The sequence below is a fragment of the Coregonus lavaretus genome (assembly GCF_964263955.1).
Source record: "Coregonus lavaretus genome assembly, chromosome: 12".
Lineage (NCBI taxonomy): Eukaryota > Metazoa > Chordata > Actinopteri > Salmoniformes > Salmonidae > Coregonus > Coregonus lavaretus.
In genome coordinates, this window is record NC_139999.1 from 49,029,912 (window position 1) to 49,054,816 (window position 24,905).

Below are 24,905 nucleotides of genomic sequence, written 5' to 3' on the forward strand. Positions count from 1 at the left end.
TCAAGAATCTAGAACTGCAGGCAAGGGCTCATACAAAACAAATAAAAACAAAACAAACAAAAAAGCACCAGGAAGACATAGATAGCTGTGGGTCTGATGTGTGTGTGGGTGTGGGTGTGTGTGAGTGCTCCTCTGAGTAAGTGTGTGTACGTTTGACCACATGGTGGCGTTGTGCAAACTACGGGTTGGCCAAGGCAAGGGAGAGGGAGGTGGGAGGGGCATTGGAAAGCACAAACGCTTACTCTGTCCGCATATTAGATCTCTTATAGCCAAGATACAGGTACATCTAAAACAGTCTTGATATAGTTTCTTTAGGAGATAATAATACCATCATCAATAACAATTTTCATAATTTGAGTAATAATCAAGAGTTTTGTGTGTTTGTACTAATATGTAGGCTGTGTGACATTGTAAATGTATGCTGTTATTGTCTATTCATGTTCTGTATTATGTCATGTTTCATGTTTTGTGTGGACCCCAGGAAGAGTAGCTGCTGCTTTCGCAAGAGCTAATGGGGATCCTAATAAAATAACCCAAAAAAGTTGTAACAATAGTAACAAAGTCTGTGGTTTAGGTTTTTCCATTGCAGCCTCGTGAGAGGAGACAATTATTCCCCATATAGTCTACAGGCCAAAAGTTCTCTCTCTCTTTCTTTCTTTCTTTCTTTCTCACTCACTCCATCTAGACTGGCTGCCACCAACACCAGCCTACCCTGTGTGTATGGTGAGGAGACCATTATTTTCACTCTCTCACTCTCTCACTCTCTCACTCTCTCACTCTCTCACTCTCTCACACACTTTCTCTCTCACACACTTTCTCTCTCTCTCACTCTCTCTCTCAGAGGCGGGTCTGGGCCTCAGGGACATAAATCTCGATGCTGTCGGCGCTCTCCGTGGCTGAGTTCTGCCGGACCGAGGCGGCCCTCTTGGCAGCCAGTAGGCGCTTGCGGGCCTCCGTCCGCTGCTTCTCCGCCGAAGAGGTGGACGAGGCCGAGTCTGCGCTCTTCTCGCGGCCCAGCACCGGCCTCCCCTTACCGGGCTTCTTTGGCACTGGAGGAGGGGGCTCCTTTTTGTCCTCCTGGTGGTGGTGGTCCGCAATGGATGGAGTCAACCACAAGGGGGCAGAAAATACATTGGAAAGATAGACATGGAAGAGAGAAGGGGGGGGGGGGATGAGAGAGTGAGAGGATGCAAGGCGTTGTTGCTGTTAGAAGAAAACCTTGTAACTCCATTTTGCCCCCTTTTTGGATGAATTCAACTTTTAAAATGTTAGGCCTTTTGGACCAAGAAAAAGTATACAAAATAGCTTCTAATTAATAGCTTTCGTGATTGTATGTTCATACATGGTCAAATATGGCAGTTTTTCCATGTCCTGAAAAGTTTCAGTTTTGGAGATACAAGGTTTTCTTTTCGAAAGCAACGAAGCAACGGAGGGTAATACAGAGGTCGCAAAAAAGAGCATTGTGAGTTTCATTTGATAAACGTAGATCTTTGACAGGGACGTTTTGATTATGGTGAAGCTTTCTACAATTAAATGTACAAGGGGGCTAACTTGACACATAGAGCCAATTATATGGACAATACAGACAAAATATGTTGAATATAGGAGATTGAGGGTGACACTTTGTCAGAGTAGACACTGAATGAATACTGGTCTGAATAATATTAAATGGTATCACTCTATTTGAACTGTACGCCATAAAGGACATTAAAATGGTATCACTCTATTTGAACTGTACGCCATAAAAGTGTCACAATATTGACATAACATAACAAATGTTGATGCTGTTACGATGTATAATTCAAATTAAGTGTATCCCATTGGATGAATCACACTAAATTGAATGCAATGTCACTGCAGAAGAAGTGAAATGGCGCTGCATGAACTCAAAGCAGTTGAAGCACACATCCACCCAAATACTCTCACCAAAACATACTATTTCTACTCCAGTCAATCCAGCAGCCATCAAACTAACTAATCGCTTCCTACACGCGCGCGTTCACACACACACATCCAAGATAGAGCGAAAGCCAGGCCACATTCCATGACGTGATGCAACCTTTGCCATTGCCATGCAAGTTCGACTTCAGACTGGAGCATTTATTTTACCGCGACATGCATGCTCAAAGGAGGGGCTTACAAGCGCAAAAACAGTCCAAAAAGAACTGCCCTCTTTGAGATTGAACCCCATGCATGTGTAAAGGGAGGTGGCTTCTCTCTAGCCCCTTTACATTGGGCTAGGAAGCCCCTTTAAGTGTTCCCCTCACACAGGGAGAGGGAGAAGAGAGAGGGGAGATGGGGAGGGAGGAGAGAGGCCAGTTTCGGCGGCTTTCCTACCCCAGTCTGGGCACTGGGCAGCAGGGGTGGGAAGTACCTTCCGCTCGGGGGGCGAGTGGGCCACGGCAGGGGGCTGCCAGTCGCTGGACTTGAGGTGGTAGAGCTCGTCAAATTTGAGGCTGATGTCCTCGATGGAGAGCTGCAACAGGTCCCAGAAGCCCGCCAGGTCCTGGGCTGTGGGCCGCGGGTTGGCGTTCACATTCTGGAGGGAGGGAGAAAAAAAAAGAGAAATGGGAGAGTAGGTGGGAGAGGGGAAGAGGAGAGAGATAAATAGTGAAAAAGAGAGAGAATGTTAGAGGGGAAGAGAGAAATGGTGAGGGAGAAAACAGGAGAGGGATAAAGGAGAAATGTGAAATTCATTCAGTCTTGCCTTGTCCACTTTTGACACTAGAGGGAGCTGTCCTACAACACAATGTAAGTGAAGACTGTCACACTGAATAGATACATTCGATCAGGTTTTTCTGTGTAAATCATTCTGTTGGAATATGTAGTTGTTTGTCCAAATCAAATCAAATTTGTCACATACACGTGTTTAGCAGATGTTATTGCGGGTGTAGCGAAATGCTTGTGTTTCTAGCTCCGACAGTGCAGTAATATCTAACAAGTAATATCTAACAATTTCACAACATACCCAATACACACAAATCTAAGTAAGGGATGAAATTTAAGTATATATACATATATGGAAAAGCAATGATAGAGCGGCATGGACTAAGATACAGTAGAATATTATAGAATACAGTATATACAGTACACATATGAGATGAGTAATGCAAGATACAGTGGGGAAAAAAAGTATTTAGTCAGCCACCAATTGTGCAAGTTCTCCCACTTAAAAAGATGAGAGAGGCCTGTAATTTTCATCATAGGTACACGTCAACTATGACAGACAAATTGAGGAAAAAAAATCCAGAAAATCCCATTGTAGGATTTTTAATGAATTTATTTGCAAATTATGGTGGAAAATAAGTATTTGGTCACCTACAAACAAGCAAGATTTCTGGCTCTCACAGACCTGTAACTTCTTCTTTCAGAGGCTCCTCTGTCCTCCACTCGTTACCTGTATTAATGGCACCTGTTTGAACTTGTTATCAGTATAAAATACACCTGTCCACAACCTCAAACAGTCACACTCCAAACTTCACAATGGCCAAGACCAAAGAGCTGTCAAAGGACACCAAAAACAAAATTGTAGACCTGCACCAGGCTGGGAAGACTGAATCTGCAATAGGTAAGCAGCTTGGTTTGAAGAAATCAACTGTGGGAGCAATTATTAGGAAATGGAAGACATACAAGACCACTGATAATCTCCCTCGATCTGGGGCTCCACGCAAGATCTCACCCCGTGGGGTCAAAATGATCACAAGAACGGTGAGCAAAAATCCCAGAACCACACAGGGGGACCTAGTGAATGACCTGCAGAGAGCTGGGACCAAAGTAACAAAGCCAACCATCAGTAACACACTACGCCGCCAGGGACTCAAATCCTGCAGTGCGAGACGTGTCCCCCTGCTTAAGTCAGTACATGTCCAGGCCCGTCTGAAGTGCATTTGGATGATCCAGAAGAGGATTGGGAGAATGTCATATGGTCAGATGAAACCAAAATAGAACTTTTTGGTAAAAACTCAACTCGTCATGTTTGGAGGACAAAGAATGCTGAGTTGCATCCAAAGAACACCATACCTACTGTGAAGCATGGGGTTGGAAACATCATGCTTTGGGGCTGTTTTTCTGCAAAGGGACCAGGACGACTGATCCGTGTAAAGGAAAGAATGAATGGGGCCATGTATCGTGAGATTTTGAGTGAAACCCTCCTTCCATCAGCAAGGGCATTGAAGATGAAACGTGGCTGGGTCTTTCAGCATGACAATGATCCCAAACACACCGCCCGGGCAACGAAGGAGTGGCTTCGTAAGAAGCATTTCAAGGTCCTGGAGTGGCCTAGCCAGTCTCCAGATCTCAACCCCATAGAAAATCTTTGGAGGGAGTTGAAAGTCTGTGTTGCCCAGCGACAGCCCCAAAACATCACTGCTCTAGAGGAGATCTGCATGGAGGAATGGGCCAAAATACCAGCAACAGTGTGTGAAAACCTTGTGAAGACTTACAGAAAACGTTTGACCTGTGTCATTGCCAACAAAGGGTATATAACAAAGTATTGAGAAACTTTTGTTATTGACCAAATACTTATTTTCCACCATCATATGCCAATAAATTCATTAAAAATCCTACAATGTGATTTTATGGATTTTTCTTCCTCATTTTGTCTGTCATAGTTGACGTGTACCTATGATGAAAATTACAGGCCTCTCTCATCTTTTTAAGTGGGAGAACTTGCACAATTGGTGGCTGACTAAATACTTTTTTTCCCCACTGTATGTAAACATTATTAAAGTGACTAGTGTTCCATTTCTTAAAGTGGCCAGTGATTTCAATAGGCAGCAGCAGCCTCTAATGTGCTAGTGATGGCTATTTAACAGTCTGATGGCATTGAGATAGAAGCTGTTTTTCATTCTCTCGGTCCCAGCTTTGATGCACCTGTACTGACGTCGCCTTCTGGATGATAGCGGGGTGAACAGGCAGTGGCTCGGGTGGTTGATGTCATTGATTATCTTTTTGGCCTTCCTGTGACATCGGGTGATGTAGGTGTCCTGGAGGGCAGGTAGTTTGCCCCCGGTAATGCGTTCGGCAGACCGCACCACCCTCTGGAGAGCCCTGCGGTTGCTAGCGGTGCAGTTGCCGTACCAGGCAGTGATACAGCCCGACAGGATGCTCTTAATTGTGCATCTGTAAAAGTTTGTGAGGGTTTTAGGTGGCAAGCCAAATTTCTTCAGCCTCCTGAGGTTGAAGAGGCATTGTTGCGCCTTCTTCACCACACTGTCTGTGTGGGTGGACCATTTCAGTTTGTCAGTGATGTGTACGCCAAGGAACTTGAAGCTTCCCACTTTCTCCACTGCGGTCCCGTCGATGTGTATAGGGGTGTGCACCCTCTGCTGTTTCCTGAAGTCCACGATCATCTCCTTTGTTTGGTTGACATTGAGTGAGAGGTTATTGTCCTGGCACCACACCCAGCGCCCTCACCTCCTCTCTGTAGGCTGTCTCGTCATTGTTGGTAATCAAGCCTACTATTGTTATGTCATCTGAAAACTTGATGATTGAGTTGGAGGCGTGCTTGGCCACGCAGTCATGGGTGAACAGGGAGTATAGGAGGGGGCTGAGCATGCACCCTTGTGGGGCCCCAGTGTTGAGGATCAGCGAAGTGGAGATGTTGTTTCCTACCTTCACCACCTGGGGGCAGCCCATCAGTTAGTCCAGGACCCAGTTCCACAGGGCGGGATTCAGACCCAGGGCCTCGAGCTTAATGATGAGCTTGGAGGGTACTATGGTGTTGAATGCTGAGCTATAGTCAATGAACAGCATTCTGACATAGGTATTCCTCTTGTCCAGATGGGATAGGGCAGTGTGCAGTGTGATGGCGATTGCGTCGTCTGTGGATCTATTGGGGCGGTAAGCAAATTGAAGTGGGTCTAGGGTGACAGGTAAGGTAGAGGTGATATGATCCTTGACTAGTCTCTCAAAGCACTTCATGATGACAGAGGTGAGTGCTATGGGGCGATAGTCATTTAGTTCAGTTACCTTGCACTCAAGTGTGCTACTGTATTGTCATTTGATATATGCCTCTGTAAAAACAAACCTATGCTGCTGTCTTGGGGCAGGTCTTCCTTGAAAATATATTTCCCCCTGATTGATAAAGTATAAGAAGTCAAATTAAATATAAAGCACTATAAGTCCCTTAATGCAAGGTAGAATGACCACTTTGCACAAGCAGTATACCGACTGTATAGTGACTTGGATGGCACTCTGTTTTGTCTTGCAAGCTTAAGTCTGTGAGAGCTGATGGATGGCTTGACGGTCACACTTCGACTTGTTTTCTTCTGCTACTAATGCTCTACCAGACTATCCTTTGTTATGTTTGGGTCTGCTTGGTTATGGTTGGGTCCTGTGTAGCTCAGTTGGTTGAGCATGGCGCTTGCAACACCAGGGCTGTGGGTTCAATTCCCATGGGGGACCGGTCAGAAAAATGTATGCACTCACTACTGTAAGTCACTTTGGATAAGAGCGTCTGCTAAATGACTGAAATGTTTTTAAAAAATGCTTGTGTTTCCTGCCATCTGTGCAACTAGACAGGTTTTAAACCCCAATCCAGAGCCTTTTTGCTCGACGTGCTTGCATGTTTTTTTTATCATGCTAATTGTGCTTTCAGGATCGTCAGATAGAAAGACCATTGTCGTTGTGTGGGATTTAATCAACACAACAACATATGGTACAACTAGCTGAAGCTGTTTCCAGCTGAACATTTTATGTATTGAGAGAAAAATTATCTGGTTTCTGAATAACATTTCTCTTTCAAAAATATACTTTTTGTGTAATGATAGGGGGAAAAATTCCAATAAATACAAAATATTAGGTATTTATTTGTAGGATAAATGTATTATATCAGCAAAAGCACAGCATAGCCCAAAGGTTCAATACACAACCATTAATGCAAAACATGAGTTCAACAATATGGTGACATTAAAACTGAGTCCTATTATAACCGACTCATTGAACACAATCAGTACCCCTTTCTACAATGATACGCACACTGAACTTTATGACCACATGATCATTATTCATAAAAACTGCGTTAACATCCATAGATTCTCGGTCCTCTGTCTGAATAACTGCATGTCTAGTTCTCATTTGAGAGAACGTAATACATTCAGACAATGATGACACTGAATTCCCCTGAGAATAGACTACCAGAGGACCAACAAAATGTAGTCGATCCGAGGTCAGTCTTATCCCACTGATTGGGGCTGTCATAGTCTGAGTCCACTGTACTAAGATCAGTGGAATGATGTGATTCAGAGAGACATGTCCACTCTTTAAGGGAGCTTAACCACTCAGGTCGGGGAGAAGCCCGATCAATCAATTCTCCTTTGACCTTACTGCCTGTTAGCATTCAGCTTGTCACGTAGGTAATGCTAATCTCTCAGTTGCATTTCATGTGTTCCTCTGTAGCTCAGCTGGTAGAGCACGGCGCTTGTAACACCAAGGTAGTGGGTTCGATCCTCGGGACCACCCATACACACACAAAAAAAATGTATGCACGCATGACTGTAAGTTGCTTTGGATAAAAGCGTCTGCTAAATGGCATATTATATTATTATGTGGCATGTGTTTGCCTAGTGATGTGATGTGTGTAGGATCAGATGTGGAATGGATGGGATAATTATCATCATATAATAACTCTTTTTCTGGTAATATAATATAAGTGGTGTTTTTTGTGTGTGTTTTTCTGTAATGTCTGGTTATTTGATGTGTGTGTAGAGTATGGAATAGTATTGTTTTGTCTGGTAATGTGGATGTATTGTTTTGTCCAGTGATGTTTTTGTAAAGTGGTATTGTTTTTTCTGGTAATGTGGATGTATTGTTTTGTCTGGTGATGTTTTGGTAGAGTAGTATTGTTTTGTCTGGTAATGTGGATGTATTGTTTTGTCTGGTTATGTGGTTGTTGTGGTGGCATAACAAACATTGTTTGGTCTAGTAATTTGATGTTGTCATGGGGTAGTATTGTTTTGTCTGTTTATGTGATGTGTGTATTGGTGAGTTGGAATATGGAGAGGTGATACTTACCAAGTTTTGTTCACACAGTCCTCTGAACTGCTCAAATTTCTTGGTCATGAGGAGCTGAGCACTGCCCACTGCACTGCGGACCTTCCCCAACACTGCAGATAACAAAAACACACACATAGATTGAGTCAAACAGACAGACAAGACAAACAAGACAGACAAGACAAACAGAAGGACAAGACACACAAGACAGACAAGACACACAAGACAGACAAGACAGACAAGACACACAAGACACACAAGACAGACAAGACACAAGACGCCTTGAATGTCTCTTGTTTCACTCAGGAATGAAACCCTAGGGCCTCCCGAGTGGCGCAGTGGTCTAAGGCACTGCATCGCAGTGCTATCTGTGCCACTAGAGATCCTGGTTAGAGTCCAGGCTCTGTCGCAGCCGGCCGCGACAGGGAGACCCATGGGCGGCGCACAATTGGCCCAGCGTCGTCCAGGTTAGGGGAGGGTTTGGCCGGCAGGGATGTTCTTGTCCCATCGCGCACTAGCGACTCCTGTGGTGGGCCGGGCGCAGTGCACGCTGACACGGTCGCCAGGTGTACAGTGTTTCCTCCGACACATTGGTGCGGCTGGCTTTCGGGTTAAAGCGGGCATTGTGTCAAGAAGCAGTGCGGCTCGGTTGGGTTGTGTTTCGGAGGACGCACGACTCTCGACCTTCGCCTCTTCCGAGTCTGTACGGGAGTTGCAGCGATGGGAAAAGACTAACTGCCAATTAGATAACACGAAATTGGGGAGAAAAATTGGGTAAAATCACACACACAAAAAAAAAAGGATTGAAACCCTAAAATGGGCTAATGGTAATAAACTATTCCCATTGCTACTGATGTGTATCAGGTCTTACTGTACATCCATTTCCACACTGTTTCAAAAACAACAAGACAGTGTTCTGCCATGTACTGAGTAAATACTTGGTACTACCATCTTGAGATAGATGTGGTTGTCTACACACTTCCCCCTATTTGTACAACTAAATTGAATGCTAGACTGCACACAAGGGAATCTGTGAAAAGGATTTGTCACACAGGGAGATACAAGATGATTTGTGAGGGAGAACAACCTTAGCCTGTTTTAACAGGAACATTACATTATAACAGCAAAACATGCCAACAACGTTGCTAAAATGAACCCAAGCTAATGTGGGGTGTCTAGACTAGAGATGGATGTTAAGGCCATGTCAAAACGACTCCATAGGGGGGCAACACGAGAGGATTACAGTGTAATGGACAGTGTTATCCTCTTTAAAGGCAACCCTCTTAGCATCCATAGATACTTGAGTCTTCTTCATCCAGTCTTTATGACGTGGTTTTACTGCTGCTTCAAAAGTAGAACAAACATCTGCATTGGTGAAATCTGACCACTGGATGATGAGGTTATGGCATTGAGATTAAGGGCCAGCAGAACAAGGTATTTCTATGGTCCTGCAGTAATCAGATTCAATGTCGACTCAATCCAGCCAACAGTGAGAGAAATGCACGGGCGAGCACACATACACTGTGCACGCGCAGATACACACATGCGTGACCTTGGCTTGTTCTTGGTTTGGTCAAGATCTTCTGATATAGCGTGTATGCTTGACTGAGATGTTGTGTCAGGACTGTGCAGTGTGTGTGTGTCTGGCCTACTCTCTTGTGTGTGCTATGTCAGCCTGATGTTGAGGCGCTAATATAATCTGGGTCTGTTATCCAGTCCAGAGTAGATTAGTGTAATTCTGGGATTACAGGTCTGTCTGTGTGTTAACCCCAAGTATTACCGCCTCATCCACTGCAGGGTGTGTGTGTGTGTGTGTGTGTGTGTTTGTGTGTGAATCCTGTGGTTGAACCCTACTTCCAAGCTTTGAACCATTGGATCAGGTCAGTTCAGGTCAGACCACTTTGTAGATCAGTCCATCCGCATGATGTGGATGTTAGTGGGGGCTCGTTCCAAAAGAATAGGCTACATTATGTTCTCTCAGAAATACTTTGCGTAGAGTTGAGTTACGGAGAGGTTTGTCCTGGAGCAGAGTCTATTGTCAGGGTATGACCTACTTTCTGATAGGTTCATGATCATTATGCCTGCACAGGAGCAAATGTTTTCAAATGAAAGCTGTCAATGATAGTTCTTACTAGGGCAGGCAATTTCTTTATATGTACTGCAAGAATAGAACGATTAGTTGTCTTACCCTCCTCTGAGAGCTGGTTGTCTTTGGTCTCTTGCTCCATCTGCTGGCACCAACCCTCCATGCGGCCCGTCTCCGCCTGCAGCAGCTTGAGGAACCAGTGGCCGTCCCGCCGGCAGGCAGGGCCAGGAGGGGGCACCGAGTTAGGGTTCCCGCTGCCGCCATTTCCGTTCCCGCTCTCCAGCCAGGGGTCCGGAGGGGGCAGGGACGAGGGGTCCAGGGCCGGGTCCATGCTCTCGGAGAAGGAGTCGGAGGAGTCGGACCGTGTGGTGGAGCGGTTGAGGATCTGCCGAAGCGGAGGTGGCGACGTACTGGTGTCAGTGGTGGGATTTGATCCGTTGCCCTTGCTGACCTGGCCGCCGCACGGGGGCGAGTCCATGGATTGGCAGGCACTATTGACCATGCTCTTCTTCTCGGCGGCTGGCTTGGCATGGGAGTTGGTGTGCGAGTTGATGGGAAGGTCCTGTCTGTCAGAGTCTGTCTCCTGCTTGGAGGCCATGCTACTGGAGTGACTGAGCCTGAAAACACACACAAAACAGTGAGAGAAAAGAAAGTGGTCAATGCTCCAATGTCGATGGCAAAACAGACAATGCATCTCTAATAATATTATTCTGTCAAGACAATGGATAAGTATAAGTAAACTTTGAGAACCAGAATGTGCCTGCAACCTAACACCATCCTGCAATCGAAAGCTAACCAAAGTCAAACCAACCCCAACTGCTTCTGTAACTGAGCCAACCATCCAAAACAAAGACCAGAGGACAAAATATGACCTAGCCTTTTCCTGCTACAAAACAAACCAAGGAATGTTCTCAATGCCAGGCACTACATCCCCTACTGATCAATACAGGTATAAAAACAGAAGATGGATATCGATCACGGTGTAGCGTTGCCTTGTCGACATGATGCGGTGGTAAACTCAGCTTGGAGGCAGTAGACAGGAGACACAGAACATAGCCTAAACCGTAGAGATGGATAGAGAGCATACCACACAGTTGACTACATTAAAATGGTGAAAGCCCTCCATTGCGTTGCACATGCCATCGCAGTCTTTTGTGGCAAGTTCGATCTCTATCTATCTCTATGACTCATCACATGTACGGGAAAAGGGCTTGGCTGAGGAATGGTATGGTAGCGCAAACCCTGACCTTTGTCTGACCTTGGCTACAATGCTACCTTCCCATTCAAGTGATAGAACAGGAAACACCAAACAAGGTCATCTGTGGAAATACTATGGATACTTGGCAGTCCGAATATCCATGGTTAAGAATAGGATAATAATAATACTAATACTAATAATACTAATAATAATAATATGGGAGGGGGATAAAGGACATACTTTAATTGTTGGTATGGGGTGCCAATAAAAAGCATTGATGTTTTTATTAGAAATAGAACTAGGAGGTGGTGTTTTGAAAAGGAGTATGTTTAGGTGGACATACCGGTATAGAAATACCAAACTCACAGTTTATGTTTGAGTCAAGTTAAACAAAGCTCTGTGTTTAGGCTCTGTCTAAGATATCAACTGATAAAGGCCACATTCAGATGTATTCATATAGTGAGAGAATTTTGACAACCAACTGGTACTCAGCATGAAAACTAGGAGGGGGGTCAAAGAGAGGGAAGCCGAGTGTAGCATGCAAGGACTTCCTGGCATTAAAATATCACGAAACGATGTAAACTACATGACAATGGCTACGCTACACAACTACAGAATGACTTTCAAATGTCGAATGAGTCATTGTAAAACAGCTTATGTAAATATTGTATGCTCTTGGCAACATAACAGGTGTGTTAGTTCTCACATTATGTATATTTTCTCAGTGTCTACATCAAAATGGCCCCTCAGAGATTAATATATTTAGGCAACATTGTATTGTGTGGCGCAGAAATGAACGGGAGTCACGAACGGGACAGGAAGTGCACTTACTGCCAACCGTCGTCCGCCTGGATTCCGATTGACTGGAATCTGGTCAATGGCGTTGTCGGTGTCTCCTCTCGCTGGGCTTCCTCCTGAATGCAGTCAACCTAACAACCAATCAAAAAACAGTCTTCAATACAAAGCATTTGTCACCTGGAAAAGGTTGATTCTGGTGGAAAATGTGTGGTGTTCAAGGTCATATTTGTTGCAGTCGATCTGCGCGTCTCAGAAGATTACTACTATATGTCATTTTTATGTGGTTCCAGAGACAGTAAACACTTCTGCAGGCATTGTGAGATCTGACCATTTGCATCGCGCAAAAAAAGAACTAGCTGCCTCATTCTAGACAGTAATAAAATAAATAATAATAATAATAATGAAGTGAAAGCATAATGTTTGCCTCAGGCAAGGATGGGGAGTACTCATTTGAGTTTTTCATTTTCCAGATGGCACTCTTTCAAAATACAAATTCAGCAAGCCCCATATGAGCTGTAAGCATAAGAAAAATCCATTTTGAATTAGTGCAGTACACTGTTTGGTTATTCTTTAAAATGAACAATGGTTAGGTTAAATACCCTCCAGCAGCCCAATGGTTGCACATCAGTCCATTGCTGGACCTAAGCCATACTACCAAACACAGACACTCTTACTCCAGCTTTTTACCTCAAACAGTAAGAAACTAAACTGTGATATTACTGACTAATGAAACGTTAATGACTCCACTGTAACACAACCATAATGTCACTGACAGTACTTTAACGTCACTGACAGTACCGTAACGTCACTGACAGTACCGTAACGTCACTCCTGAGTGGCGCAGTGGTCTAAGGCACTGCATCGCAGTGCTAACTGTGCCACTAGAGATCCTGGTTCGAATCCAGGCTCTGTCGCAGCCGGCCGCGACCGGGAGACTCATGGGCGGCGCACAATTGGCCCAGCGTCGTCCAGTGTAGGGGAGGGAATGGCCGGCAGGGATGTAGCTCAGTTGATAGAGCATGGCGTTTGCAACGCCAGGGTTGTGGGTTCGTTTCCCACGGGGGGCCAATATATATGAAAAAATATATATATGTATTCACTAACTGTAAGTCGCTCTGGATAAGAGCGTCTGCTAAATGACTAAAAATGTAAAAAAAAAAAATGTAAAATGTCACTGACTATACCATAACGTCACTGACTAAACTGTAACGGCGCTCCAACCTGTATCCCTATGGAGGAGAGCTTTCTCCGGGGCACGATGTCCGCTCGTGGCTCCTCTGCTGTCAGGCTCCCTCTGTTGGCGCCCGTACTCAGGGGTTCATGCTGGAAGTCATTGGTGTCAGTCCCGGTGATGGTGTGGTGGACGGTGGTGGCAAGGGGTTCCCGGTGGGTGGCGACGGGGACGGGGATGGGCCGAGGGACACCCCGAGCCAGGCTGTTGGCGCGCGTGCTGTCGAGGCTGTCGGAGGAATTGCTGTGGGCCTGGCTAGACAGGCTGGTGATGGTCTCACTGCGGCGGTCGCGCTCAGACTGGTGATCCAGGTAGGTGTCCTGGGCCGACTCAGTGCTGCTCTGCACCGTCACCGAGATGTAGGGTTTGGATGTGGTGCGGGGCGGCACGGGCGGGGGCGCCGGCTTCTTACAGGTTGTGATGCATGTGGAGACTGGAGAGGAGGGAGAGAGAGTTTAGAGTTTTAACAAGTCTTTATTTTTCAACAATGATATACCGTAAAGCTTTGAGGCTTCAGAGAGAGCAATTCCTACATAGCACATGGAGTGGCGTCAGCGTGAATTTTGAAGACCGCTGTACAGTCTGTTCATTGCGTACCAACAAAACTATTGTCAGGAAAACGTCACCAACTTTAATATAAGATAAGATACCTTTATCTCCAAGCAGAAATAAACACACCAAATGCACACTAGATTAGCGCGAAGGAGGAACGCCCGCACCAACAGGATTATTTTAAAAGCGGATAATTACATTTACTGGCACACTGAACATACAGTACATACTGTGCACATACTGTTCCACAGGTGGTTAGCATAAATCGCATGCTTCAAACTCCAAATTGCGAATAAGTCAATCAAATCATTAAGCCGCGTAATGCAATTGCATGTGAACAGGAAGTACAGATCACCACCGGCTGACTGCTGAGTGTAGCCTATGGAGCTTTCCCATAGCTCAATGAATAAGACAATTGATTCAAATAATTCCAGCCCAGAATGCCTAGCCTGATGAACCTGATCCCAATCCCACGCTTCAGGTGATCAGACAGACAGACAGACAGACAGACAGACAGACAGACAGACAGACAGACAGACAGACAGACAGACAGACAGACAGACAGACAGACAGACAGACAGACAGACAGACAGAGAGAGAGAGAGAGAGAGAGAGAGAGAGAGAGAGAGAGAGAGAGAGAGAGAGAGAGAGAGAGAAATTCCTGGCAATGGAGGACCAGTACCAGAGAAGCGGCTCCAATGGAGTGACTGACCATTCAGAGAAGCAGGTGTGGTGTGCTGTTGAATAGCTCCGGGCCTGTTTTTTCAGACTGTCTTTGTTTCTCCTTGGCTGTCCCATCGATGCCCCCTCCACTGAACCTCCACTACCTTTTCAGCCAAAACTGCCTCAACTTCATCCCAAGTCGACCGAGACTTTCAATCTCCATCATTTAAATGTTTTGTTTGTTGTTTTACTTTTTATGCACGTTGAGATTATTTGAAAAGTATTTTTTTGTATTAACTATTATTATATCTGTAACCCAAGTATGCCTAGAAGGCTACGTCTGTTATGTTTGGGCATTTATTTAAGAGGACCACAATGAAAATATGTTTAACTTTTTTGTGTCATCCTCGATGAATTTAAATGCATTATCCACATATCTGGTTGTATTGTGTTTTAAATGATCAAATAAATCTATCTATCCATCCATCCATCCATCCATCCATCTATGGCAGAGTAACCGCCCTGCTACACTATAGCCATCGGGCGTTCGGCAATGCCATCAGCCATCAACCATTGAGGGAGTGCTTCCTTTGAAATCAATGAAAGCTGCTATACTGCCTGCGTTGCATTGAGTCCAATGGCAGTGTCCAAGCTCAAGAATCGTAGAGGTTCTATCTGGGTAATTGAAATAATGAGAAATAAAGTTGATTTTGGTTTCTGGTGTAGCAGGTAGAACGTCAAATGGACACAATGCTGATGGCGACCCAACGCGACGAGTGTCGTGTAGCTGAAGTGTAAGCAAAGGGCTGTGGGATGAAGTAAAGAGAGAGAGAGAGAAAGAGAGAGAGAGACGAGAAACATTCCCAGCTGAATAAAAGGAGGGTGTTGTGTGCGATCTGTTCTGCTACATCAGCATTTAACTGCGAAGGCCAATTCTACTCATTCCCCTCTTTTTCAACAGAATGGTGACATACAGTACAGTACATGAGGGAGATATTAAGAAAGATACTGTTGGATCTCCAAATATTATTCTAAAAAATGTTTTACATATCATTTAGCAGACACTCTTATCCAGAGCAATTAGGGTAAAGTGCCTTGCTCAAGGGTATATCGATAGATTTTCACCTAGTCAGCTCGGGGAATCAAACCAGTGACTTTTCAGTTACTGACCCAACACTCTTAACTGCTAGGCTACCTGCCGGAGTTCCTATTGAATATTTTCATTATAGGAACTCCATTCCCAACCACGGCTTACTTCACGGCACACTAATGCTTTTCTAACAACATTTAATAGTGACTTATGGTTTAAAAAAAACTCCAACTTGCTATGTCATGATAACTAAGCTCTGTGACCCACAATTGGAGCCCTTATGTATGTAGGCTGTGTGTGTCCCAATCGACAAGGATGCTGCCTTTGGATTGGGACACAGCCATATAATAATATATAATATGCCATTTAGCAGACGCTTTTATCCAAAGCGACTTACAGTCGTGCGTGCATACATTTTTGTGTATGGGTGGTCCCGGGGATAGAACCCACTACCTTGGCATTACAAGCGCTGTGCTCTACCAGCTGAGCTACAGAGGACCACTGTATCCTCACCACTGTATCCCACATGTGTTGGAGTACAAGAAGGCTACATTAAACCACTTACTGATGCAGACTAGCTCAACACACTATTATATTTTACATTTTAGTCATTTAGCAGATGCTCTTATCCAGAGCGACTTACAGTTAGTGAATGCATACATGTTTTTTTCCGTTTTTTTTCATACTGGCCCCCCGTGGGAAACGAACACACATCCCTGCTGGCCAAACCCTCCCCTACCTTGGACGATGCTAGACCAATTGTGCGCTGCCCATGGGTCTCCCAGTCACGGCCGGCTGCGACAGAGCCTGGACTAAAAACCAGGATCTCTAGTGGCACAGCTAGCACTGCGATGCAGTGCCTTAGACCACTGCGCCACTCGGGAGTACCACAGCTTATTGTGAAATAGACACAAATTACTTATTCGAAATTCGTGACAGGCACTCAAAAAAAGTCATCACACAATTTTCATCACAACGCATTTCGTGTGTATTACACGATTTCTTTCTTCATAACGTATTCGTGTACATTACACGAATTCCAATTTGTTGTGGCTAACGTTAGCTAGGCTAGCTAGGTGGCTAAAGTTAGCTAGGCTAGGGGTTAAGGTTAGGGTTAGTTAACATGCTAGCTAAGTAGTTAAAGGGTTAGGTTTAGGAGTTTGGTTAAAGGGTTAAGATAAGCTAACATGCTAAGTAGTTGCAAAGTAGCTAAAAAGTAGTAAGTAGTAAAGTAGCTAATTAGTGAAAATGCTAAAGTTATCCGTGATGAGATTCAAACACACAACCTTTGGATTGCTAGACATTCACATTATACACCTACCCATCCTCCCCAACTACTTCCCTCCTATCATTTCTGTCTTAAGTAACCCACTGTCTTTATCTGTGATTGAAATGCACTGTATACAAAATCGTGTACTGCACACGGAAACATTTCCAATAAGCAATTAGTGTCTATTTTACAATAATCTGTGATACTGGGTTGGACTAGCTACATACACAGAACACAATGCCAGTCCAGTACTGCAGTCACTCTCTTGTCTCTAACCTCGTCTCATAGTGTATCAGTATAGAACAATGGTCACTCTGTTGCAGAGGCTTGACTGGCTAAGTGAGAACATGGAGATAAAATTGCCTCCCTCTATGTAATGCATTCGTTGATGAAGATCACACATTGACTCAAATTGGTCTCAAATAATGTCAAACAATTTTACGCTAGCATCATGCTACAGGCGACTGTGTGGTGGGTCTATTTTGAGTGTTCGAAAATTAGCATAGCTGCCTTTGATAGAGGACATTTCCTTCACAAAAACGCCAATGTTTACTGTAGCTCAAAAAATAGCTTTGACACAACTTTGCTTCCTTGTTTTCCACTCTTTATGGAGCTTAAGGCAGAGTGGGAGGGGATACGCAGCAGGCCTTTGGAGTAGAATTAGTAGGGACATTGGCTTAGTAATAGCCAGGGGGAGCTAGCTAGATAGCAATTTTGGGGTTGGGGTGGGCAAAGGTCCAAGCGTACCAAAAACAAATTATGTCCACAGGAATTTAACCACTGCGTGTGCTTACGTCACCACCCCACAAGACAGTGGATTTTGTATGAGGACTTTCCAGAGAGAATTCCTTTGGTGTGTCCTAAGATGGATATGGTCGTGTGTCATTTCTATATGACTTGTGGAGACTCGAATGACCATATTTGAATAATATTTGAAAGTGGAGATGGATTTAAGCTGGTGTAATTCTATCTACCCAGATATGTTAATTATCCACCTACATGAGTTGAATTTCCTCAATGACAAGCAGTTATAGTTAAAGGCTAGCTGTACCTGTAACAACAAGCACCTAGCATGACACATATAGGCCAATGCCATGGCACATCACATTTTGGACATCTAGGCAAAACTGGAGCCAACTGTCATCAATCAACAATGCTAATAGCCATGACCTCCTTCTAGCACATTTCCTGAGGCGATTCCCCAAAATGTTTTACCCTTGGCCTAAAGGAAACATGTAGGACTATGACAGCTCTTTTCAAAACAGCTCAAACTTGGTACATTTTACATTTATAGTCATTTAGCAGACACTCTTATCCAGAGTAACTTACAGTTAGTGAGTGCATACATTTTTCATACTGGCCCCCCGTGGGAAGCGAACCCACAACCCTGGTGTTGCAAGCGCCATGCTCTACCAACTGAGCTACAGGAGGCCGTATGAGGCTGGTCTTTCCTTCGAGACAGTATTTCAAACCCTAATATTGTTATGTTAATAATATCTCCCTATGACTGTACATCTCAAGTACTCTATGGGGGCCAGCTTTTTAAAAACCCTAGCAGCAGCTTTTTAAAAACACTAGCAGCAGCATAAACATGCGAGGGAGCTCAGAAACACTCCAAACAAAAGATCTGTTGTGTGGCTTGATCCACAGACAGCTTTAGTCTCAATGTGTGTCGCGACCTCACCTAATTAATGTTGCATGTATACCAAAACTTCTGTACTTTTTCGATACTAGTACATGAAAAAATGGTTCGGTACTAGAATTTTTGTTACTTTCGGTACTTCTGTCAAATGTGTCTCACATCGTCTACTGATTGAGAGAGGATCAAGTCTCTCTATCGGCGCAGCTGATGATAGCGCGAGAGCACCATGCCTGCTCCACTTTTAGCCTGCACTGGGAGTCTGGGCTGCATCATGTTAGCTCCCCACCACAGGAGGTTGGTGGCACCTTCATTGGGGAGGACGGGCACATGGTAATGGCTGGAGCGGAATAGGTGGAAAGGTATCAACAACATCAAACACATGGTTTCCATGTGTTTGATGCCATTCCAATCGCTCTGTTCCAGCCATTATTATGAGCCGTCCTCCCCTCAGCAGCCTCCACTGCAGTCCCCACTCTTGCTGCAAAGAAGTTAACATACTTGAATAATGCAACACAGCATGTAGAAAAGTTGAAACTGTTAATTACTGTTCGCAAAACAAAATGTCCATTACAGGCTAGAATAATTTACAATGCAAGAAGATACATGTAGCTTCCATCTTTGTAGGCCAACTTTCCTTGTTAGCTTACTGCTGAAGCTAACATCAATTCACTACCCTAGTACCTTGTTTGTGATAATATGCAAACCATAACGCAAAATATTGCTGATTTCAAAGCTGACTGTCAGCAAAAACTTTATGAATTCACTTTGTGTCCTCTGCATTATGTCTCTCCCAGTCAAGATCATCTTCACTAGATCCTTGAACTGACTGTGTGTGAATGATGGCATGGGTCTTAAAGAGACAGTGCACACTTTTATAAAAGAAGAGATTGCTCGTTCTATGCAAATGTTGTTGATCAGTACAATAAAATAAGTCTCAAATGGAAGGGAAGCCGATTATTTTTCATCTGTTGCCCCATGAAATCAGCCAAAACAAGCTCCGTAACAATGCATGCACACACTCCTATTGAATATGCATTCACCTGTATTGTGTGAATAGGCCTTGGCTACATCTTAATTTACCCAGTTGTCAATAGAATATAGATTTACCATTCAATTAAATTATTACAATTATGTGGTTATGTAGCTTGATTTTCTTTTTACAAAAGTCAAATGTATTGTATGATTGTATAATTGATTCATTAATGCATACATAAAAAAAATAAAACATGTCAAATGTAATGATATTGAACTCAAAAGATCTGTATGGATCAAGTGCCATTCTGGACTTTGGCTAATACGCCTTCTTTCTTTTGCCGTGGTATCGTTTTGGTATCAATTACTGTGATGGTATCGAGCATCTTGATAGTAAACCTGGTATCGAAGTCCAAATTCTGGTATCGTGACACTACACCTAATGATACACTCACATGAACTCACTCGCGTCTTGCTGTAAAGCACCAAGCTGCCTTTCGTTGCTCCATCAAAGTACAGGCAATGGTTGAGCTGGAACTACTAAGGCTTGTCTCTAGGTGAAACTACAGGCTGCAGCACTGAGAAACTGTACGCCCTTGTATCACTCCAAAACCACAGACAGTTCTTTACACAAGTCTTAGTGTAAAGAACTGCAAACTTTCCAAGTCTTCTCACTGTAAATGTAAGGAACACAGCTAAAAGAGTATCCAGAGCAAAAAAATTGTCTTGCACAAATGGTACATGAATCCCTATAGCAAGGTCAAGCGCAAGAGGGGGCCTTCACTTGGAATGCAACAACAACACACAGAATGTTTGAAATAGGTATGTTCATTGTCAATGTGAAACCTACCAGCATGATGGCATGAACCCTGAATGACGAATGCGCTTCGGAATGCTTTGGCTTTCACCATTCCATCACTATTAGCATCAACAACACTATACGCAGTTGCGTCTTTCTCTCCCCACTACAAGTTGCCTCACCTCACATATCTAGTTCAAAATGGTGCCATCACATTTTTTCCCACAACAGTAGAGCTTTTAGAACTGTACAACAACGGCAAATAGCTTGTGTAAGGACGAGTATAAGTACACATTTCGAATGTCGTCATCCATCTCCTCATTGACATACCACTGATACCATAATGAGTAACTACCGTGGTTGGGCCCCAGGAAAGAGTTTCCTAAAGAGAGACAGGAAAGCAACACATGCCGTCAAGATGTACTGCCATATCGACCGCTGTGAGTTGTTGATTCCTTTGTTAGGTAGGTAGTGTTTGTCATATGTATGGGTCTGTCGGTCACACTTAATATTGCAAAGACCCTATACCAGAGTAAATACCTGGGTAATACATTATAATCTATGTAATTACCCTGTAATAGGATAGAAGTAAATGCTCTTATGGAATGCTTACCATTTTTGCACACGTTTTAGAAAATGTATTTAAAACAGGTAAGCACTATGTACAATAACTGCTTGTAGGTTGGTGCAAGGTAGTTAAGTAAGATTATATGACATAAATTATGTAAGACTAGGCCTATATGAGAAAATATTCCCTCATAGCTACCCAGGAATAAGACTTTTGTAAATTATGCAAAGTGTTGCCCTGCTGTTTAATGCTATACTTGACATATACTGTATCCCCAAGCTTCTGACAGACATCCATGCCAGGGGAAGATAGTGCTGAAGGGGGACCAGTGACCACTGCCTGTCTGCCACATCTAATAACAGAAACGTTGACAAGGCTGAAGGGGCTTGTCGTCGCAATGGCAGCTATGTGACATGCTGGCTCCACTCCAGATTCCAGTCTGTATGTTTGTGCGTGCGTGTGTGAGAGAAGCAGTTTGGATACTTGCCCTGCCCTATAGGGCTCCAAGTGGCATATTATTCGTGCACAATTCCAAACAGTCTGCACAGAATTTATCCTTGGGTGAAAAACCTACAAAATCTGCTATTCTTACAAAAAACCCTAACAGATGGAAAATCATAAATGACCTCCTCTTCTCAGATTACACAGGAGATTATTCATGTTGGTTTACATGGTTATTGAGGTCGTGGGTTTTGGATTAGCATATAACCTACATCAGGCTAGCTCTGTGACAAAGAGATGGGTACAGGTGTAGGGAAACATCTCGAGAAGGGAAAAAAGGGTGCATCTCAGTGGTAGCTTCCTTTAGATGTCTTCATTAAGCCATTTGCACATGACATAAAAAAAATTGACAGGTGAAAGCAATTCTCCGGAAGGCATCCTCCCCTGTGTCTTCAGATCAGTCAAGATGAAGGAAAGGAGGCAAGGAGAGGAATCCACTTGAGACTTTTGAGATGCACCCAATTAAAATGTGAAATGTGTGATCTCCTACCGACAGGGGAAGAGAGTGCAGCTGTCTCCAGAGTACATTTCCCTCCCAATTTCTGGCTATTACGCATAAATCACTCACACACACACACACAACATAAGACTGCCAACTAATCTTTTCACCACTTACAGTTGAAGTCAGAAGTTTACATACACTTAGGTTGGAGTCATTAAAACTCGTTTTTCAACCACTCCACACATTCCTTGTTAACAAACTATAGTTTTGGCAAGTCGGTTAGGACATACTTTGTGCATGACACAAGTAATTTTTCCAACAAAATTGTTTACAGACAGATTATTTCACTTATAATTCACTGTATCACAATTCCAGTGGGTCAGAAGTTTACATACACTATGTTGACTGTGCCTTTAAACAGCTTGGAAAATTCCAGAAAATTATGTCATGGCTTTAGAAGCTTCTGATAGGCTAATTGACATCATTTGAGTCAATTGGAGGTGTACCTGTGGAGGTAGTTCAAGGCCTACCTTCAAACTCAGTGCCCCTTTGCTTGACATCATGGGAAAATCAAAAGAAAATCAGCCAAGACCTCAGATTTTTTTTTTTGTCCTCCACAAATCTGGTTCATCCTTGGGAGCAATTTCCAAATGTCTGAAGGTACCATGTTCATCTGTACAAACAATAGTACGCAAGTATAAACACCATGGGACAACGCAGCCGTCATACCGCTCAGGAAGGAGACACCTTCTGTCTCCTAGAGGTGAACGTACTTTGTGCAAATCAATCCCAGAACAACAGAAAAGGACCTTGTGAAGATGCTGGAGGAAACAGGTACAAAAGTATCTATATCCATATCGACATAACCTGAAAGGCCGCTCAGCAAGGAAGAAGCCACTGCTCCAAAACCGCCATAAAAAAGCCAGACTACGGTTTGCAACTGCACATGGGGACAAAGATCGTACTTTTTGGAGAAATGTCCTCTGGTTTGATGAAACAAAAATAGAACTGTTTGGCCATAATGACCATCGTTATGTTTGGAGGAAAAAGGGGAACGCTTGCAAGCCGAAGAACACCATCCCAACCGTGAAGTACGGGGGTGGCAGCATCATGCTGTGGGGGTGCTTTGCTGCAGAAGGGACTGGTGCACTTCACAAAATAGATGACATCATGAGGAAGGAAAATGATGTGGATATATTGAAGCAACATCTCAAGACATCAGTCAGGAAGTTAAAGCTTGGTCGCAAATGGGTCTTCCAAATGGACAATGACCCCAAGCATACTTTCCAAAGTTGTGGCAAAATGGCTTAAGGACAACAAAGTCAAGGTATTGGAGTGCCCATCACAAAGCCCCGACCTCAATCCTATAGAAAATTTGCGGGCAGAACTGAAAAAGCATGTGCAAGCAAGGAGGCCTTCAAACCTGACTCAGTTACACCAGCTCTGTCAGGAGGAATGGGCCAAAATTCACCCAACTTATTGTGGGAAGCTTGTGGAAGGCTACCCGAAACGTTTGATCCAAGTTAAACAATTTAAAGGCAATGCTACCAAATACACTCAATTAGTATGTCAACTTCTGACCCACTGGGAATGTGATGAAAGAAATAAAAAGCTGAAATAAATAATTCTCTACTATTATTCTGACATTTCACATTCTTAAAATAAAGTGGTGATCCTAACTGACCTAAGACAGGGAATGTTTACTAGGATTAAATGTCAGGAATTGTGAAAAAACTGAGTTTAAATGTATTTGGCTAAGGTGTATGTAAACTTCCGACTTCAACTGTATGTGAAGCGACCATATTTTCCTTGCACTTAACTCCTTTTACTATTTAACATTCAAATACGCCTGCTGCTTCCCTAGTCCTTGTTTTGAAGTTTTCTTCCAGCCTGTTGCTGGCTTTGCTCACCAAGCAATCATTTGAGTGACCATGCTCATCTGACCTCCAAACCAATTTCGTCCTATGTCCGTAACCTCTTTGTCAGTGTGGCATGTATACAATAGTGTGAAGTTATTCTGAAAGTTTCAACGAAGTGACTCTGGAATTGAGGAGTACCATAATTGTTTGAGTGTCTTTTTGTGTTGGAGGCTTGCTGTCCAGGCAGATGGCTGTATGGGGTGATATTGTTGGCAGTCAAGGAGAGGTGTAAGAGCAATGGGGGCACAGTTGAATTTGCCAGCCTCTCATTGCTGGTATTAGATTAAACTACCTACACAGGTCAGCTGGTATGGCATTGGTCCACTTGGCAACCACTGTGAAAAAACTGTTGCTGAGAGAGCGTAGAAGGGGAATAGTTAAGAATAAAATGCACATATGACCAATCTGAAGCAGAGAGGTCCAGAGGGCCACTCTTAAAATTGGTTTTATTTCCTTGCTATCATATTTCCTTATATTTCATTTTCCCTGACTGTCTAGCTTTCATGATGATTGTTAGCAAGCTGGACATTGTAAAGAGACTATAAATGTAAGTCTATTATCATTATCATTTAGTTTTAGTCATTTCAATGTCAACTGAGATCGTTTTCTCCTCCCCCCAAAAATAATATAATCATTTTACTCCAACCACCTTGCGGGCCAGTTTGAATGGGCTTAGGATACAGTATATTGAATTAAAAACAAAATATATGTGGACTTTTCAACACAATTTCAACGTATTAGCCTAGTTCTAATGATTATGTTGAAATTATATTGATGTTACAACCTGTTAGTCAGGTTAAGTCAATGTATTTAAGTTGAAGTTTTACCCTAATTACAATGTTTACAACACTGGTTGAAATTAGATGAAAACAATACTGGTTGATGACTTTTTTCAAATCCAACATATTTTCCACGTTGATTCCACGTCACAATACATTGACAAATTACGTTGAAACAGCGTTGATTCAACCAGTATGTGCCCAGTGGGATGGAATGACTTGTCATGACAACTATCCTGCTTAGTTTGCATCTGTCCATGATACATTATAGTTTACACTTCCAAGTAACTCATGGTGAACTAGAGTCCCGCAAGTTGATAGCTTGACCATTAATACAGATGGCAGGATAAGACCGGACCGTTGTCCACTCACATTCCAAACATTTTGAACAAAGCTCCGGGTT

The 24,905-nt window shown here is 43.5% G+C and overlaps 1 protein-coding gene across 1 annotated transcript in view; it reads right to left on the reverse strand.

The window, feature by feature from the left end:
- Positions 1-579: 579 nt before the first annotated feature.
- Positions 580-24,905, reverse strand: part of LOC311138225 (disks large-associated protein 4-like) — a gene marked incomplete at its 5' end in the record, with an annotated part of 60,483 nt that continues 36,157 nt past the window's right edge. Inside the window, 6 exons of the mRNA XM_084172901.1 lie at positions 580-1,077; positions 2,375-2,539; positions 8,014-8,105; positions 10,181-10,695; positions 12,108-12,205; positions 13,296-13,738. Coding sequence (XP_084029027.1) covers positions 838-1,077; positions 2,375-2,539; positions 8,014-8,105; positions 10,181-10,695; positions 12,108-12,205; positions 13,296-13,738 — 1,553 coding nt within the window. The 3' untranslated portion in view covers positions 580-837. The remainder of the gene's footprint in view (positions 1,078-2,374; positions 2,540-8,013; positions 8,106-10,180; positions 10,696-12,107; positions 12,206-13,295; positions 13,739-24,905) is intronic.